The sequence below is a fragment of the Eumetopias jubatus genome, unplaced genomic scaffold (assembly GCF_037043125.1).
Source record: "Eumetopias jubatus isolate StellerSeaLion01/CBP00866 unplaced genomic scaffold, mEumJub1_p1.0 scaffold_12, whole genome shotgun sequence".
Taxonomy (NCBI): Eukaryota; Metazoa; Chordata; class Mammalia; order Carnivora; family Otariidae; genus Eumetopias; species Eumetopias jubatus.
The window spans coordinates 81,345,575-81,365,703 of record NW_028274818.1 but is presented as its reverse complement, the minus strand read 5'-3'; the positions used below and the strand labels follow the sequence as shown (position 1 = coordinate 81,365,703).

Below are 20,129 nucleotides of genomic sequence, written 5' to 3'. Positions count from 1 at the left end.
AGATAGATAGAAGTGGAGATACACTTTTTCAAGGGAGGACCTTTCCTGGTGGTTGGATAAACAGTGAGACAGACTCCTGGGTTTGGCATGCTCTGGGGGGGGCCATGCGACGGTGAGGGACTCCCTATTGCTACACTCTGTACAGGGCGGCCGGGCCTGCCCGCCACGCCCACGGCCCCTGGCGGCAGTCACAGGCTTGCCTTCAACCCCTTCCGCCTTGGAGAGCTCTTGGGCCCCGGTGAAATGGGGGCTATGAAGACAAGAGGGTGGGGGGGGGTCCCCGTGGCCCTGGGGGCACCCCACGTGGGAGGCTACATGATATTGCACTGGGTGGCTCCGCAGCAATCCTTGATGAGTGCCAGCCCAGTCTTGGCCACTGTGGGCTTGCTAGGTGGGGGCTCTGCTTTCTTCTCTGCTCGGGAGCCTGCAGCAGGATAGGAGCATGGAGGGAGAGAGGGGAAAAGGGAGAGAGGAAGAGGTGATATAAGGAGAGCCCTGACCATCGGCAGCCCCTGTCCCATCCCAACCCCTAGCCAGGTCTTGCCCCAACTCCACAGATCAGGTTCGGTGCAGAGCTGGCATGTGTTTTATATGGTTCCAATGACTATTCCCACCTCCCTTGGAGCCCACTGGCTTTCAGTCCTTAGCTTCTAATCATGACCTTTAGCTCTTATCCTATTCAGTTCTCTTCGTGGTTGTATCTGCCAAGCCTGGCACAGGGTCTGGCACTCAGAAGTGTTTGGTGAATGGATAAATGGGAAATTTTGTCCAAGTCACTTTAATCTGGGGCTTCGTGTCTTATGATCATCCATTATCTTTTCAGATTCCTCCAACACTTGTTTTCTGTTATCACGCCTTCCAGAATGCCTATTAGAAGTAAGTTGGACTTTCTTATTCTATCTTCCATGTTTTGGAAGACATTTCCGTCTCTTTGTGTTACATGCTTGTTAATTTCCTCCACTCTGTCTTCCAATTTATGAATTCTCCCTTCAGCTCTGTTTAATCTATGAGTTTTTACTTCTGTGACAATAATTTTTTTAGAAACCTAATTGTTTGCAAATCCACCAATTCTTTTCTCATGGCATTCCACTATTTCATCTTGGGTTTTATCCCTTTTATCTCTTTCATCATTTTAAATATACTTAGTTTATTGTCTCTTTTCGATAGTTATCTCTGGTTCTTGGGAGGACATGCTCTTTGTGGCATCTACTGACTCCACTCATGGTGGTTCAGTTCTTATGGGTTTAAAATTTTTATCAGCAGCTCATTTTCATGGAGATTGTTTTATCTGTGGGTTACATATTATGGGATGCAGAAGATTCCCCACTGAGCAGTTTTGCATTTGCTTTGCTGGGGTCCCAGAGCTTTCAGTGGCTTTATATTAGTTTTAATTTTTCCATTTTAGATCGCAGCACTAGATGATTAGTGTAAATTTGGATACTTGGCCCCTTGCATGGGGTACAGGCTTGGTGTTTTTCTTGACAGAGGACTTTTTGCTATCCATACCCTGCATAAAAGGCAAGTGTCCTTGCTCCTTCCCCACACTCTTAGGTGGAGTTTTTCTAATTGACCTTTCATGGAAGAGACAGTCCACTGAGAATGCAGGATTTAGGCAAGGACCATGTGCCTTGTGATATTAGGGGCCTGCAGAAGGTACCTTCTTTATTTATTCCCTTGCACTCTACCCCACATTTCATGGGATGTTAATAGATGGTCAGGGAAAACTGAGTTTGTGGCCGCAGTAGATGGTGGCAGCCTTTAAGTTTTGTCTTCCTAGCAAGATTTCCAGTCCCTTCACTCTGATAACAGCCAATGTCCCTGTGGCAACAGGAGTAGGCTTGCAACGCAGATCTGGCCAATCATAGTATCCCAGCCTCTTGATGATGGTGATGGCCTAGGGGGTGGGAACATGATCCGAGAAGGGCCAATCAGAATATTCCCCTGAGATTGATGTGTTTAGATATGAGGAGAGAGAATGTATGGTGTTGTCTTGCTGCTGCTAAGTTATGGTTCTGGAGTTCAGGCCCCATGAAGAAGGCCTGTGTAGTAGGAGAAAATGAAACTCACATACAAAGAGGGGCAGAAATAGAAATGGAAGGAAAACGAGAGCATTCTAATAGTGTCCAGTCCCCAAAGCTGGTTCCTGCTGCTCTTCTTCCAACAAATCCCCCTTTTTGCTATTGCAAATTTGAATTGGGTATCCGTTTCCTGTAACTAAAAGGAGCCTCACTGGGTCGACAAAGAGAAGCAGGACCTGTTACCACTTTTATAGGCTAATAGACATTGGCACCAAACAGAGGGTCAAATATGTAGCATTTCCCAAACTTGTTTCACACAGAACCCTTTTCACTCTGATTATCAGCAGAGGTTGGTTTTTTTCTAAAAGCCTCAGCCGCCACCTTTTTGCCTCAGTGGCCACGAAACTCCTACAAAATCCACCAAACCTGTGATTGATAAGGGACAGCTGCTGCCAGGACCAGCTACACAGTCTGCCGAACCCAGGGCAAAATGAAAATGCAGGGCCACTTGTTCCAAAACTATTAAGAACCTCAAGACAGCAATAGCAAAACATGAAAGCAAGCACAGTGCCCTTTTGGGCATCGGGGCCTGGGCAGCTTCCCTGGTAGCATGCCCATGAAGCTGGCCCCACCTGCTGCCATCGTGTGCCCAAGTCTGATCTCTAGAAAGCATTTTGTTGTCCCCACTCTGGCTCTCGGACCTCTTTTAAATTTCCTTTTCTCCTGGATGGGGGAAGGAGGAGGAATGCACTCACTGGCTGGAGATTTGGTTACTTTATCTAGAGGTTTTAACTTGATTCTCAGGAAATCCGCCATTTCCTTGTCTTCTTCTTGCTCCCTGTGAAGACAGGTGTGTAAAAACAAGAGGGAAGTAGAGTAAACAAGGAAAGCATCAAGGAACTGAGGAAATGGGGCCAGAGGTTAAGTGTGTGGGGCCATGTATCAGGCTCTGTGGCTGGTGTGGGTATGCTTTTGTGTGTTATGTGCGGCTGGTGTGAGTATTGTGTATTATGTGTGGCTGGTACACATATGCTGTGCATTACGTGTGGATGGGGAATATATGTTCTGTGTGGGTGGTGTGCATATGTTGTGTGTTATGTGTCGATGGTGTGTGCATGTTGCATTTGATGAACTTGCTCTGAAGCACAGACACGTATCAACAATGGAGTAACTGTCTCCCCAGGGCCAGGGTGAGATCCCAGGGCAGAGGCAGGGCCATGCTAGGACCCAGCCTCTGTGGGGGGTTCAGTAAGCTGAGTAACACCCCCCTGACCCTGTGCCCTTAAGTCACCGTACACATCTGAGCTCCCATGAGGTACGTGGCAAGTGTCAGAGAGCAAGTCACCTGAACTCTTCCAAGGGTCATCAGGAACAAAGTTAGCGGGCCCAGGCTGGCTGAGCCAGGCAAGGAGCATTCCAGCCTTCGGAGGACCCAGGAGGACACAGACAATAAAGAGCTAGATGCCTTCTGGGTTGGAAGAAGCCCTGTGAGCCACTTTCCTTGTGGGGGACTCCAAAGGCCTGGCTCCAGGACAAAAATACTCAAGAATCAACATTCGCATCTTCCTATGAGCAGGTGCCCTGTGGCTCCAGGGCCGGTGGTTGTCCAGATCAAGTGGCAGGTGCATCTGCAAATAGGAGACCCTGAGGGATAGGGAGGGGTGCTGGAGCCCCCTGGGGCGGGGGAGGGGCGAGGGGGAAGAGCACAAAGCCAGGAAGTGGAGAGGGCAGGCAAGGAAGCAAGTCAGTTCAGGGGGCAGGGGTTCTGCAGAAACCCACAGAAGTTTCTGGAAGTGGCCTTGATGAACAGTTTGCCTTGGGAGAGAGGTCAGTGAAGAGAATGTGTAGGACGCTCTACCCTGTGTCATGTGATGTAATTCCTCCCCAGTCACCTCCTTGAGTAACATTTACTTAAGACCCACAGGCCTTTGCAAGACTTTTTGGAGTTGGATTCCAGTTCCTTTGGAATGTGCAACAGGTCCTCAGGCCAAGAGGCTGGGGGTTCAGTTGGATCCAGTGTGTGGGAGCATTTGCTGAGGCCACACCTGTCAGGCCAGACCATGAGTCCCTGCAGCAGAAGCTGGGTTTGGGAGGAGGCCGAGGACTGCGTTCTAGCAGCGCAGGGACGGGAGCCCACTCACCTTAGCCGCTCGACCTCTGCATCATCCACCAGAAAGTCTCTCTTCTGCACCAGCTTATGGATCTTCTGGATTAGCTCATCCTCTCTCTGCTTCTGCGGCTTGGTCTTTTCTTTTTCTGGGAAGAAGAAAACACCAGCAAAGAAACAGTCGAGTGTAACTGCCGGAAGCACGTGAGTCCAGGGGCCAGGGTTGGGTTCCTGGCTCTGCCAGGTCACTCGCTGGGTGACCTCTTCAAGGCTCAGTTTCCTTTCCTGTAAAGACACACGGTGGGGCTTAAAGGCAGTAGCGTTAGTATATGGCTTAGCCCAGAGCTGGCCCAGTGGCAGGTACTAAGGAAGTGGTAATGATGAAACAAGGGGATCATGCAGAAGGCAAGGGGCTTGGAGGGCTCAGGCAGGGGTGCTGGGGGAGTTACTCTACAGCCAAGAAATCATCCATGCTGATGGCTCTTGTCCTGTCCCAGATACCAAGGACTGGCAGGCCAAAGAGAAAAAAAAGACCCAGGGCTGGAGATGATGACTGAGAAAAGGAGGAGGGCAGAAACTTGAACTTCTTCAGCTTCCTCTGCTCAGACCCCTTCAGAAGATAAAAAGTGTGGGGCAACTTGTCTGCAGGCACCACCCACCAGCCTCCAGGTACCACCCACCGGCCTCCAGGTACCACCCACTGGCCTCCAGGCACCACTCAACTGCCTCTAGGCACCACCTACCTGCCTCTAGGCATCACCCACCTGTTTCCAGGTATCACCCACCTGCCTCCAGGCATCAGCCATCTGCCTTCAGGCATCAACCACCTGCCTCTAGGCACCACTCACCTGCCTCTAGACACCCCCACCTGCCCCCAGGCATCTTCCAACTGCCTTCAGGCACCACCCACCCACAGGCAGGCACCACCACTTGCTTGGTGATGTGATCCTTTTGCTTGCCAACATCATCCACCTACTTGCCAATGGGAATTGCCAGCTTGCCAGCTTCACCCCCTGCTTGTTGGCACCACACACCTGATTCCTAGCATCTCCACATGCTTACCAACGTGACTCTCCAACTTGCTTCTCATCTCCTCCAGCACACCTCCTTAGCACAGGCCATCTCTTCCTGGACCATGTGTGCCCTCCTAACTGGACTCCCTGGCCTGTCACCCCAACATGACTGTGAGCACCCACTGTAGAACCAGACAATCCCACCTTCACACCCTAGCTTCTCCTCTCTCTAGGTATGTGACCCTAGGCATGTTCCTCAACCTCTCCAGGCATCCAGTCTCTCAACATAGATAATCATGAAGTTGCTGCAAATTTTAAGAGAGAGAAACCAAGGAAAATAGTAGGCTCACCGCCTGTATGTAGTAAGGGCTCATGAACTGTCAGCGGCTCCTATCATAAGCTATCATTTTACATCATCGTTGTTGTTTTAATGATTAAATGCTCCCCTCTTAAATATTTACTGAATCAAGTACAGAAGAAATAAATACTTAGTTGATGAATAAAAAGCAAATTTCATAGCATAAGTGTGCAAATGAGAAGTGCTTCATAAATTGCAGCTATTATATTTGTATTCCCATGAGCTTGTCACTTTCATTTAATCTCTGTTTCTCAACCTTGGCACCGCTGACATTCGAGACAGGATCATTCTTAGTTGCAAAGGCCGTCCTGTACACTGTATGGTGTTTAGCAGGATCCCCGGCCTCTACCCACTAGAGGCCAGCAGTACCCCACCCCAGGTGTGACAACCAAAAATGCGTCTGGACATTGCCCAGTGTCCCTGGGCGTGGGGCAAAATCACCCCTGGTTGAGAACCACAAGTTTAGTCCTTTTTAACAATGCTATGAGGGAGACACTATTCTTATGTCCAAGGGGAAAGTGCCATGGCCTCTCTAGCCGGGGCTACACATCCCTAGTTCTGAGGTAGTGGTGGTGGCAGTGGGGGTGAGATGACGTATCTTGGCTTGTCCCAGAGGAGCCCTCAAGGCAGAGAAGGCCCCAGGCATTCTCTCCAGCCAGACATCTGCACCCACCACCGGGGAGCTGGTGAATGATCTTCTGACCCCGGCTGGAGAGGCATGAATTTCTTGGCCATTCAGTGATCTCTTTCTTTAATACCTTTATTGATGTGTTGCCAGGAGCACTGTTTCTCCCCCCACCCCCCACCCCCCCCCCACGCTCAGCTGAATCCATCTAGACACCTGACTCTGGTCCAGGAATACACAGAAAGACTCAACAAGGAGTCCGAGGAGAAGGTAGAGAGAGGTGAATAGGAAAGCAGAATAAGAAAGAAAATTTTAATATGTGAATTTCTACACAAAGGTCACTGGGAAAACTTGATTTCCTGGGGGTATCAATGGGACCAGCATTAAGGACCTGAGCTCTATTGCTGACTGGTCCCATGACCTTGTCAACCCATGTTTCTTAGCCACATGGTCAATGACAGTTCAGGCAGAATTCGATCTTCATGTGGGATTCCCCTGCGCTGTAGCTTTTGGCATCCTTGGACTCTGCCTACTGAGTATGTGTACTGATCTTGTCTTAATTTAAATTTTTGGTATTTTATTTATCATGGGTTGTGTGTGTGTGTGTGTTGGTATTTTTAAAAATTTCTTAAAGATTTATTTTATTTTAGAGACTGACAGAGTGCATGTGGGTAGGGTGAGGGGCAGAGGGAGAGAGAGAATCCCAAGCAGACTCCTCGCTGAGTGTGGAGCCCGACTCGCAGCTTGATCCCATGACCCTGAGATCATGACCTGAGCCAAAATCATGAGACAGACACTCAACCAACTGAGCCACCCAGGCGCCCCTGTTTTGGTATTTGAAATATTGCATTAATATATTATTTGCCCTGGTTACTGAATTTTTTTGTGTTCTAGCTGAGTACCTTGTCTTTCTCACCATAGTCCCAGTTCTGGTCAGTCAGGCACCCCAGGGACTGTGTCAGCCAAAGAACCCTGCTCCCATCCATTTCCACCTGTGTTCTAGAGGCTGCCACAGCCCCGACTGGAGCCCCTGTGGCCTGAGGTGGTCCTGGCTGGTTCAGTGGTCACACACCCATGTCTCCTTTGCTTCAGCAGCTCCCATGTGTTCTGAGCCAAAAGTGATTTCGGAAATCAACCCATGTTTGGCCCATCAGAGCTCTCCTCGGAGGCTGAAAATTAGGACATAGAGGCCCTAAGAGTTGGGGTTTTTGTTTTGTTTGTTTTTACTGTGAAAGAGAGGAGAGGGCAAGGGGATCAATGCTCAGAGATGAAGACCCTTTGCTCTTCTTTACTCCTGCCCTCATTGGTCCTTCGGGATAATCATAAATCTTTATCACTGTTTCTCAAGCACGTGATGTGTGACAAGGGGTCTTACTGAACTAGGAGGATCTGTTTACTGGAAGGATACGATATGCTAATCTGCGTGTGTCTACGAGTTCTGCTAAACACAGAAGAGTTGGGTTTTTGTGTGAGAAGATAATGGGAGGGAGATGGAGTGGGCTTGCTTGGCTCTTCCAAAACAGAAGGAGAGAGAGAATGAAAGAGAGACAGAGAGGGAAGGAATAGTCCAACAGCTTTCCTCTCTCTGGTTCCGAACCCTTGTGAGGTTGGTTTGAGCTTCAGGCCAGTATTGGGTTGAGTAGTATCCCCCTCCCCACAAAAATGTCTACCCTGTTTGGAAATAGGATCTTTGTAGATGTAATTAGTGGAGATGAGGTCATATACACTGCGGTGAGTGTAAATCCAATGACAGCTGTCCTGTGAGAAGGGGAGAGGATGTATAGATAAGGAAGAAGCCATGGGATGAGAGAAGCAGAGATTGGAGCAAGTCAGCTGCAAGCCAAGGAGCACCAAGGACTGCCGGCAGCCACCAGGAGCTGGAAGAGGTAAGGAAGGATTCTCCTCTAGAGCCTCTGGAAGGAGCAGGGCCCAGCCGACACCTGGATTCTAGACTTCCGGACTCCAGAACTGGGAGGAACCAATTTATGTTGTTTGATGCCGCTGAGTTTGAGGGAATTTGTTAGGGCAGCCATAGGGAGCTCATACAATGGCCCAGGGCTCCAGAAGCCTCCCCCGTCCTTCTGGTAATTGCCCATTTGGTGCTGCCCTCGGGGGTAGGGGTGGTGGATTTTTATACCTTTGAAACTAGTTCTTGGTGGGATACGAAATGCGACAACAGAAACAGCTGTCCCCACAGGCTGGCTCTGCACCCTGGCTGCTCCTCACGGTCACACAAGGCTTTAAAAAGTGACCCGTGCCAGAACTCCACACTCACTGAATAGAATTTCTAATGGGTGATGTCTGGACATTGCGCTTTTTGCTCCCTTCTTTGGCTGTTGACTTTCTATGGTAACAGTGTTCTCAAGATACAATTCACATACCATTACGAGTCCCCCATCAAGTCATGCAACCATGACCACAATCAATCCTAGAACAGTTTGATCACTTCCAAGAGAAACCCTGTACCCGTGTGCTGTCCGCCCACACAGTGCCTGGCACCTGGTGAGTACTCGCTGGAGCAGCGGTGTCTGAAGGATCCACTAGCCCCGCACGCACTGTACCGGGCACTCCCACGGTTTGCATCTCCCACCTCATGGCATATGCACAACCACCATGGGAGGCTGGCATTATTGGCCTCATTTTGCAAACAAGGAATTTAAGGCTCAGAGAAATTAAGTTTCTACATGAAGGCCACCTGTCTGGCCAGCCTGGATTCAAAGCAGGTCACTGGACTCTAAAGTAGGGGTTCTTGGGGCGCCTGGGTGGCTCAGTCAGTTAAGCGTCTGCCTTTGGCTCAGGTCATGATCCCAGGATCCTGAGATGGAACCTCGCATCATCAGGCTCCCTGCTCTGCAGGGAGCCTGCTTCTCCCTCTGCCTGCACCTCCCACTGCTTGTGCTCTCTCTGTCAAATGAATAAATAAAATCTTTAAAAAAATAAAAATATAGGGGCGCCTGGGTGGCTCAGTTGGTTAAACATCTGCCTTTGGCTCAGGTCATGATCCCAGGGTCCTGGGATCGAGTCCCGCATCAGGCTCCCTGCTAGGCAGGGAGCCTGCTTCTCCTTCTCCCTCTCCCTCTCCCTCTGCCTCTCTCTCTCTCTCTCTCTCTGACTCTCATGAATTAATAAATAAAACATTTAAAAAAATAATAAAAACATAAAGTAGGGGCTCTTAGGTGGCAATTTGTACCCCCTGCCAGCGTATATTTGGCAACACCTGGAGACAGTTTTGGTTGTCACAGCTGTGGGGGAGGTGCTACAGGCATCTAGTGGGTAGAGGCCAGGGGTGCTGCTAGGCATCCTACAGTGCTCAGGACGGGCCCCCCACCAGCCCCAACAAAGAATAGCCCAGCCCTACATGTTTCTAGTGAGAAGGCATTAGAACAGTGCCCAGTTCTACAACGCATTCTCTCTTTTTTTGAGAGAGAGATATTGAGTGTGCATGAGTGGGATGGGGGGAAGGGCAGAGGGCGAGAGAATCCCGAGCAGACTCCCCGCTGAGCATGGAGCCACACAAGGGGCTTAATCTCACGACTCTGAGATCATGACCTGAGCTGAAACCGAGTCAGATGCTTAACGAACTGAGCCACCTAGGCATCCCCCAAGGCAAGGTTCTTGAGACAGAGTTGTGTTGCTGCACCCAATACACCTTCCCTTAGCACCTGCCAGGCCCTCATTCCTGCGCCTAACCCAACCTAGATGGGCAAGGAAGGCTCTCTTGGGAAATGGGGCCACATAAATTAGGACCTGAAGGATGGGTAGAAGTGTGTGTGTGTGTGTGTGTATCTGGCTTTATTCCATATACTTGAAGCAAAAACAGTATCTTCCAACCCAATACCTACCAAAGCAGATAAGGCAATATCTTAAACAGGATGTAATGTAGATTTCATAAGAATTTTTTTAACATGCCACTTTTCTCATTAAATATTTGTGGGTTTACAAAAGATAATTATGGTTCATAAAAAGGAACTTAAGTTAAAAGGTAATAGGTTTGCTACTGCCATGTTAAAATGAATTAGTATATAAATATAAGGGTGGGTAGAAACTTGTTCAGTTAATGATAAGAACAACAGTAATAATTTCTTAAGCGCTTACTAAAGGATGGCAACTGTGCCTAGTACCATACGTGTTTTTCCCCTCAGTCAATCCCACAACTACCCTACGAGGTAGATACCATTATTGTCCCAGTTGACAGGTGAGGAAACTGAGTTTTTGTGGAGTAAGTTGCTTCAGGTCATGTCATTAATAATCGACAGATCTAGGTCGGACTCCGAAGTCAGAGCTTGTAACCCCCATACTCTACCTGTCTCCAAACAGAATAGTAATAGTAATAATCATTAATAATTACTGAACTCTTCGTTTTGGACCAGATGTGAAGCTAAGCCCATGTCTTGCCATGTTCTGTGTATCACAATGAGATTTATACCCAACGAGTTAAGTGCTATGACTGGTACTACCCTGTTTTCAGAGGACGGGAAATTGAGTGCCAGATAAAGTGACTTTCCCAAGGTCAAGGAAGGGGCCAGAATGAGGACTTGAAGCCAGGTCTACCTGACATGGAGTGCTGCATTGCAAGAATGGGGCTGTGCTAGGATAAGAGATGAACTCTGTCTTACAACCCGAAGGGGCACAGACGGGGCTGGCCCAGGTGGCTCTGGGCAGCTCCTTAGCTAGGCTGGAGTCCCACATGCTTACCTGGGATGGCGACCAAGTTCTGTAGCTCCTGCTTAAGGTCCATAATGTCGTTGCAGAGCTGGATGTCGTCCATCCTGGGGAGACAGGACACCATCCCACAGCAGGTTACACTGACAGAACATTCTACACCCTGAGCATCACTCAGGTTAAACAAAGGCTTTGGGGAGGATGATGTCCTTTGTAAGGACCACACACACTCTTCCTACAGGTTCTCCCTTAAAAGAAGAGAAACAGGGGCGCCTGGCTGGCTCAGCAGGAAGAGCTTTCATGACTCTTGATCTCAGGGTTGTGAGATCGAGCCCCACATGGGTATAGAGATTACGTAAATAAATAAAAGCTTTATAAAGAAAAAAGAAAAAAACAGAAAGTGCCTATTATCCTACTACTTAGAAATGACTGGTCACTGTTAATGAATCCTTGATGGAATTGCTTTTGGTCTTCACGTCCTCACTTCTGTTTGCTCATATGAGTGAGCTCAGGCTGCAGGCTCAGTGTTTTCTCTTAGCAGCTATGTTAAAAAATGTTAAACATTATAGAAATTCACAATGTAGAGAAAATCTCCCTCAGTCCTTTAGAAAAAAAAATAATGTCAATGGTGTTTATTCCTCCAGATCTATAAAAATGTTCATGTTTATACTATGAGTTATGACATTATTGCTATTACACAAAAACATTTTGCAGTTTTTTTAACTTAATGATATATCTTGAGCCTTTCTCCACATCAGTACATGCACGCCTCCTCGTTTTTAATGGCTGCATGGTATTTTACTATATTGATACATGGTGATTTATTTAACCATTCCCCTAGGCACAGACATCTGGGTTATTTCTAGGATAAATTCCTAGAAATACATCAATTCCTAGAAAAATTAATCCCTAGAAATTCAATCAGTGGGTCAAGTGACATGAACACTTCATTTTACCTTTTATTTTTATTTTTTAAAAAAGATTTATTTATTTATTTGAGAGAGTGCACATGCATGCACGCTCACAGGGGGGATGGGAGAGAGAATTTCCAGCAGACTCCGAACTGAGCAAGGAGCCCAGTGCAGGGCTTGGTCCCAGGACCCTGAGGTCATGACCCCGGCTAAAACCAAGAGTCTGAAGCTCAGCCGACTGAGCCACCCAGGTGTACCAACACTTGCATTTTAATTAGGAACTTCAAAATTGCCCTCCAGATGGATGGTGCATGATATTCCCGCCAACTGTGTGCAAGGATGCTCAACTCCTATAATCTCAGTCATCAGGCTGCCCAGACAGTCTTGCATCATGCGTGACAGTTTTGTAGCTCTGCTATAATATTAACTCATACTGTTGTAAATGATAAGTGTACTGGATATCTGGAATTTCGCCGAGTGTATTTATCAGGGCTGCTTTAATGACCCCCCTTATCTTGATTACTTAGGTGGGGCTTTCAGGTTGCGCTTTTTGGGGTGCCATTTGAGCCACTGTTGTCTACCCATGGATTCACATAAGGCTTTTTCTTCAAGTTGGATTACTTGGAGTGGGGGCCGTGGATTCTCAGAAGTAGCGCCCCTGAGTACAACGGGCTTGACGTGGCTATGGCTGTTGAGACCTATTTTCAAATCACTTTCTCATGGGGCGTGGAGGGTCTTTGCCTTCATCCTGCCCGGCTCTAAGCATGCAGCAGCCTCCTCTGCCCCCGGGAGCCAAAATTTAGGTGGGGTGACAGAGGGTGAGCGCAAATACAACAGAACGTCACATGCGCTGAAGAAGAGTAAAACGAGGGGTCGGGGGGGATGGAGGGGCCAGTTTGGACACATCATCCTCCTATCCCAGGAAGAGAGAGAGGGGAGCATTCATGTTCTCAAAGGACTCGACTGAATGCAGACGGCAGATGGGAACAGGACAAAGACTGGAAATGAGTGGCCTCTAAGTCCACTGATCTTCCGGCCTCCTTCCGAGGATCTGCTGCCCCCATTCAGAAGCGCCATCCACAGACCAGCTTGGAGCGCCCCTGCCTTTTGCTGGCCGTTGTCACCCCTTCTGATCCTAGCTCCCAGCTTTCAGGACAAGCCACAGAATCATCTCCCTGTTGCCAGAGGCACCCCCCCAACATTTGTCAGGCCCTGCCCTGAAATGTCCTAGCAGGTGGAAGCTGCCTCAAGTGAGCTTGGGGGCTTGCCAGGAGGGCACAGCCTGTTCCCGTGGGCTCCCATCGGCGATCGTTCAACTGGAGGGGCTCCAGAATCCTTTGCCACATTGACTGCAGAGATCAGCCTCCATCCGTGGCTCTAATGAGGATGATTCTGGTCTCCGGGGATATTTGGCGACATCTGGAGACATGTGGGTTGTGACAATGGAGCGCGTGTGGGGATCGCCGCCAGCATCTACTGGGTAGAGTCCAGGGATGTTGCTAAACGTCCCACAGCGCACAGGACAGCGCCTTGGTGGAGAACGACCTGGTCCGAATGTCAATCCTGCTCATGCTGAAAAATCGTGGGTTACGACCACAGAATTGAGACAGGTACCTGACTGAATGTTCGAGAGACGGAAGAAGGTGGTGGTGAAAGGGACAAAAGAGAGACAAGACAGTGGTCAAAAGCAAAAGCCCTGGAGCCCAATAGCTGTGCTTCAGAGGGGCCCGTGCGCCAGTGACTGAACTCTGAGCCTTGCTTTCCTCCTTTTTAAGATGGGAATAATAACTAAGTCTTGCTGCCCAAGATTATTCTGCATGTCAAGTGCTGGGACACACAGAGTGAAGTGCTCGGTAATTGGTATCTAGTAAAACTTCGCTATGATAAAGAAGCAGGGAGAGAAGGAGAAAATGATGCTGGGAGAATATGTGACAAATGGAACATGTTCAACTTTAAAAATAATCATCTTTATTGGTTATGTTTCTCTATATCAAAGTTTTAAAATAAATTCTTGTCTCGTTGTAGAGGACACCCCTGTTCACTGCAGAGTTTTGGGAAAACACCAACGGATACGAAAAAGGAATCTAAAATGATGCATGACCTTGACTTCCTATGCACCCAGAGACTGCTATGTCACTCCGAGTGTCTCCGTGTAGTTCACACCAGTCTTTTGTCCTTTCTGTAACCCAAGTGTGGTGGGCTTGCCCTGGGAGGCCTTCGCCCTCACTCTCTGTGAGTCTTGAAACTGCAGTCGGTATGATTTTGAGTTCTCCCAAACACTCTCAAATCCACCACCATTAACAGGTCAGGTGGAATTTTTTGGAAGCTCTCATGGGGAGTCATGATGCAGCTCCTCATAAAAATCTCTATTCGATCCTGCTCTTTTCCTCAAAGACAAAAAGTCACCATGTACTGAGCATTTACTCTGGGCCAGGCACCATCTCAGCACTTTCTATGCATAAACTCGTCTAAATCCTCATTGCCATCCTATCAGAAAGTTGTTTTTATCCCCACTTTACAGACAAGGAAATGGAAATGAAGCAACATGCCCAAAGCCATAACAAAACACAAAAAGATTGTATGGCTTAAATCATGAACATTGATTTCTCACAGTTCTGAAGGGCTAGGAAATCCAAGATCAAGATGTCAGCCAATTCGGCTCCTGGTGAGGGCGTCCTTCCTGGTTTGCAGATGGCCACCTTCTTGCTAAATTTTCACACGGTGGAGAAAGAGATCCTCACTTTGGGGTCTCTTGTATAAGGGCTGTAATCCCACTCACGGGGGCTCCACCCTCATGACCTAAGTACCTCCCATAGGCTCCACCTCCAAGTACCATCACATTGGAAATCAAGGCTTCAACATACGCATTTGGGGGGCAGGGGGAATTCATTCTGCAGCAAGAATGATGGCAATCCCATCTGCCTTTGCTGGACATCTGGTTTTCCAGGCTCCCTTGCAGCTAGAGGTACCCATGAGACCCACTTCGGGCCAACGGGATGGAAGAGGAAGTCTGCTTGGGGGCGCTTCTGGGAAAGATGACCCAAGTCCCCAGTGCTACACCCCTCCTAGTCCTGATGCTTCTGCAGTCACTGTGGTGAGAGGGGCAAGGAGAAAGGAGCAAAGAGCTACCTTGCTGATGCTCAGATCACCTGCGTCTGGACTTCTTGGTAAGTAAATATTAAATGTCCTTATGCTTTAAGTAGAGTGACCTACTGTCTTGGTTTGCCGCAACTGTCCCAGCTTTAGCCCTGAAATTCCCATGTCCTGGAAAACTGCTCCATCCCAGGCGGGATGGGGACAGTTAGTCACCTTAGATTTAAGACACTAGGTTTTTTAAAAATTTTTTTGGGGGTGAGAGAATCTTAAGCAGGTCCATGCCCAGCTCAGAGCCCGACATAGGGCTCGATCTCACTACCCTGAGATCATGACCTGAGCTAAAATCAAGAGTTAGACACTTAACCGACTGAGCCACCTAGGCACCCCTAGATTTAAGACACTATTAATGGAATGTTCTGTTGCTTATAGCTGAAGACATCTTCACTGATACAATGTGCGTGGATATGTGTGCTTTGAATAAAACATATGTATGCCCTGCTCATTGTAAGCATTACATGGTGATGGAATTTCAGTGCCATTAAGTTATATTGTTAACAAAAGCATTTCAATAGTTCATGCAAAGCACTTTTGAAGCTTAGCTGGACCTTTTGAATAAGGCACGTTAGTCCAGTTCTCGGCAGGAATAGAGATAAGTCCTGGAAATCAAACTCTGCTATTGCCAGAGAGAGAGAGAGAGAGAGAGAGAGAGAGAGAGATGTCATCTCCAAGAACCTGATTAATGCAACAGGGAAAAGAAGCCAGCTCGTGCCATTCCGCATTCCAGCCTTTCATGCTGGGACGATGGTGGAAATCAGTCATTTTACCAGCTCTGGGCAGGGAGAGGTGATCGAGCTCTGTCAGAATAATAGTGCAGCTGCTTTACAAAAGATCTTTGAAAATGACATGGTCTGGAGCCTAATGGAAATCCAGCAGAGACTGCATGTGAAGGTCGAAGTAGACCAACAGAGGAAAAGGCTGACTTTTAAAAATCATATTTATCAAAAAAAAATCATATTTATCTGGCTCCTTCTTTTATAAATTGTGGATGCTTGGCGTTCTGGGGATGGGTGAGAAGAAGTAACACCCATCCAGAGATGAAGCACTGGTCTAGGGTGTGGAGCCTGGACCCCAGCCTAAGTCCCACCACAAACCTCTCCTAGGACTAAAAGAAAAACTGTTTTTCTACACATTTTACACGCCTGACACCAAATGTGTGCGTTTTTCCGTACAGAGGCAATTCTCCAATTCTTGGCGGACCCTGACTGGGTGTCCTACAGTTTGACTCAATTCTGATACTGTGCTGCCTGGGGCTAGCACAGACCCCAAGTTTAAGGGCTCCGTCCCATAAGCCTGCCCCTGCTTCAGATGCCGATCGCCAGCCCATATCCCACCTGTTCTTCTGACCAACTGGCCATAAATTGGCGTTCCCGTGACCCCCTCCTCAGGTTCAGTACTTTGCTAGAACTGCTCATGAAATTTGAGGAAACATTTATTTACATTTGCTGGTTTATTAAAAATGATATTACAAAGGATACAGGTGAACAGCCTGATGAGGAGAAAGCACAGGGCTGCCACGCCCTCTCTAGACTCTCCAGACATCATGCTTGAGAGATTTTTATGAGGCTTCATCACATCAGTGTGATTCATTCTTACGTCAGCCTCCAGATCCTCTCCCTTCCCTGGAGAATGTTCCACGCTTCTAATCATGCCTTGGTCTTTCTGGTGACTTGGCCCCATCCTAAACCCATCTAGGGGTCCTAGCCACCGGTCATCTTATTAACATACAAGGAGTTCCTCGTGTCAGGAACTTTGGTCAAAGACCAAATAGTAGCAAAATGAAGCTCCTAGCACCTCCTATCACTCAGGAAAGCATAAGAGTGTCCCAAGCTTTGTGTCAAACTGGGGTCAAAACCCGGACTGACTGACTTTTTTTTAAGATTTTTATTTATTTATTGAGAGAGAGAATGATAGAGAGAGAGCATGAGAGGAAAGAGGGTCAGAGGGAGAAGCGATGCGGGACTCGATCCCGGGACTCCAGGATCATGACCTGAGCCGAAGGTAGTCGCTTAACCAACTGAGCCACCCAGGCGCCCCAGACTTACTTCTTATTATACCATAATGACTTTGGGCAAGTCATTCCTCCCCTCAGGAGCTCTGTTTCCTCATGTATAAAATGAGGGGATCCCTGGGGCCATTTTCTGTTAGCACCCAGAGCCAGCCAGACCTGAGTGCGGATCTGGATTCCACTGTTCACTGGCTGTACAACGTGAGCAAGTCCCTTCACTGCTCTGGGCCTCAGTGCCCTCACTTGGAAAAGGAGTAACACCCTTGTCTTGGGGTTGCATGAGCATGAAATAAGCTCATGGTATAGAGCAGGCAGTCCTGCGCTTCGCACACACCTAGTAGGTGCACAGGGAAAGGCCCACTTCCATCCGCCCCTCTGCCCTGGGCTGTCGGCTGGCAGACACTCCTGAAAAATCTCCACCAACATTCCTACGTCAGAGAATGAGTCTCACTTTCATGAGCCGTTTCCATTTCCTGAAACCGAATGGCTTGGGGATGATGAATGTGGGCATTTGTTTAGTGTTCTTGGATTAATGAGCTTAAATGCTATCCCCAGGGGGAGAAGAAGTACTGAGACATCTCCAGGGAGCCTGTGCCTGGGATCAGCATCCTGCTGGGGATCAAGGGCCCAGACAGGTGCCTGCCATGGGCTTAGGTGACACATCTATGAGAGGGACGTCTTTGTGATGCATCTCTGAGGAACAAGCTGCCTGTTGGCTCCCAGAGGCACGTTCAAGGTCTGCGTGTTAACTTGGCTTCTCCTTCGGTTGTAACCTGACCCTCATTCCTACATGCGACCCTCTGTTCCCAAAAGAATGTCACCTCCCTGGAGTATGGATGACTCTTTTCTCCCCTAGAGCTTTTCTAGACCTGTTCCCTTTTGAGTCAAAGGAAATTACTAGCACTGAAAAAAACTCATCACGCTGAACCGTGGGCGTCTGTACCCTTTGGTGTGCATGTTAATGTCAATCAAAACTTTACCTGAAAAGATTATCAACAATATTGGTGACTTTTGTTTTAGGCCTAGAGGGTATTTCTGATCTTTTGTTACTGTATAAATATTCCTTTATTTTTTTTTTAAGATTTTTTATTTTATTTGTCAGAGAGAGCACAAGCAGGGGGGGAGCAGAGGGAGAGGGAGAAGCGGGCTCCCCGCTGAGCAGGGAGCCCAACACGGGACTTGATTCCAGGACCCCAGGATCATGACCCGAGCCGAAGGCAGACGCTTAACCGACTGAGCCACCCAGGGGCCCCTGTATAAATATTCCTTAAATACAGCCTCCCTGTAGAAATGTCAAGCAATATAGAAGTATAACCGTCATTGGCATTTATTCGTGTTTTTGTCCTCTTGGTTCTAGGCTCTGGTCTAAGCATTTTACACAAAATGTCTCGATTAACTCTCACTGCGATCCTCCCAGGTGGGTACTATTATTATCACCCCTCTGATGATGTCAGGAACTTGTTCAAGGTCACAGAGTAGATGACAGGGACTTGAACTTAGGCAGTCTGGTCTCTCCACTGGGGAATACGCAAGTTACATCCCGTATGGTGGATGGAATTCAGGGAAGACAGAGATCGGAGTGGCTGGCGGGGTGGGGGTAGTTTTCTCAGCTTGAGGGACCTCCCTGGATGGCCAGGGAGAATGGTGGGTACCAGGCACTCAGGCAAAGGGAGCAGCTCACTCAAACACTGACTGTAGAAAGGGGTGTGGTGTCCCCGAGTATGTAGCAGTGAAGCGTCCACCTGCATAGGACACATTGGTGGGAATGGATTACAAAGACCTACCATGGGAGCCATCTTAGGTTCTAGAGTGAGAGCATGGCACAGTAATGGGTCTATGAAAGCCAGCTTGGCAGATGTGGTGACCCGTATGTACACACCAAGAAGAAAGAGCACCCTCACTCCGAACTTTCTGTTTAGAGTGCCCAGGAGACTTGATAGAGGATAGGTTTGTTCATGAATCTTCAGCAGCTTTGACAAGCTATGGCCCACAGGCCAAATCCAGACCCCTGTCTGCTTTGGTACATTGCATGATGTAAGAATGGTTTTTTTGTTTTGTTTTGTTCTATTTTTGGGTTTTGTTTTATTTTTTGAGAGAGAGCACACATGAGGTGGGGAGGAGGGGCAGAGGGAGAGGGAGAATCTTAAGGAGGCTCCACACTCAGCATGGAGGCCAACACAGGGCTCGATCCCATGACCCTGAGATCATGACCTGAGCCAAAACCTAGAGTTGGATGGTTACCCGACGGAGCCACCCAGGTGCCCCTTGGTAAGAATGGTTTCTACATTTTTAAATAGGAAAAAAACGAAAGAGTAAAATTTCTGGACACATGAAATTCAAAGTTCAGTGTCTATAAATAATGTTTCATTGGCACACAGCCATGCCCATCCATTCACGTGTTGTCAGTGGATGCTCTTGCTTAGCTGCAGAGGTAATTGGGACAGAGACTGTATTATGGCCCGCTGGACTCTCAAATTTTTACTGGCTGGCTCTTTGTAGAAATGTTTTGTTGCGTCCTGATCTTCAGAAAGAACCATGCGTTAATCAGAGACTAATTGAGTTGGGGAGGCTGGAAGAACTCTCACCTTATATGGGTGAAGAAGCTGACGCCCAGAGAGGGGAATATTGATCCTGGATGCATTGATTTGCTGACTCATCTAATAAATCAATCATCCAGAAAGTGTTTATTAAGAGCCTACTGTGTGCGGGGCTTCCTGACTCAGTTTTCATTTGCACCAGCCACTGAGGATCCGGGCCAGGCCCCAAGGCCACGTGGCGAGCCAGCAGGGCTCTCCCCGGTCCCGCTGCTTTTCACTAAGGGTCCAGCCCACTTTCTGCTCCGGGCTCCAGCTGGGGATCGGGCTATGCCCAACGCATAGAAGGTTGGCCAACACATTGCCTGCAGGCACCAGCTAATGTGATCTGGCAGTTTCTGCAAATGCATTTGTCCTTCTGTGTGTCCTTTGTCTCTCTAAAGGAGATACGAAGTTCTGAGATTTCATTCCTTATTTACTATGTTTATCCCCCAATCTCCTACCGAGATAGAGGCTAGACTGAGACATGTACGTCGTCCCTTGCTCAGCAAGCTAGGAAGGGGAGAGGGCTTCTGGCCCTGGGTTTCTCTAATCCTAGCCCTGAGGCCCTTGGCTGAGTGGCTCACCAAGAATTAAAGATGTGGACCAGAAGCCTGGGTGGCTCAGTGGTTAAGTATTTGCCTTTAGCTCAGGTCATGATCTCCGGGTCCTGGGATCGAGCCCCACGTTGGGCTCCCTGC

The 20,129-nt window shown here is 48.3% G+C and overlaps 1 protein-coding gene across 2 annotated transcripts in view; it reads right to left on the bottom strand.

The window, feature by feature from the left end:
• Window positions 1-311: 311 nt before the first annotated feature.
• BMERB1 (bMERB domain containing 1) overlaps window positions 312-20,129 on the bottom strand; it is a 162,128-nt gene continuing 142,310 nt past the window's right edge. For both annotated transcript variants that reach the window (XM_088016996.1, XM_028117639.1), the window contains exons 3-6: window positions 10,817-10,890; window positions 4,160-4,274; window positions 2,774-2,856; window positions 312-424 (exon numbers count right to left, since the gene is read on the bottom strand). In XM_088016996.1, coding sequence (XP_087873122.1) covers window positions 312-424; window positions 2,774-2,856; window positions 4,160-4,274; window positions 10,817-10,890 — 385 coding nt within the window. The remainder of the gene's footprint in view (window positions 425-2,773; window positions 2,857-4,159; window positions 4,275-10,816; window positions 10,891-20,129) is intronic.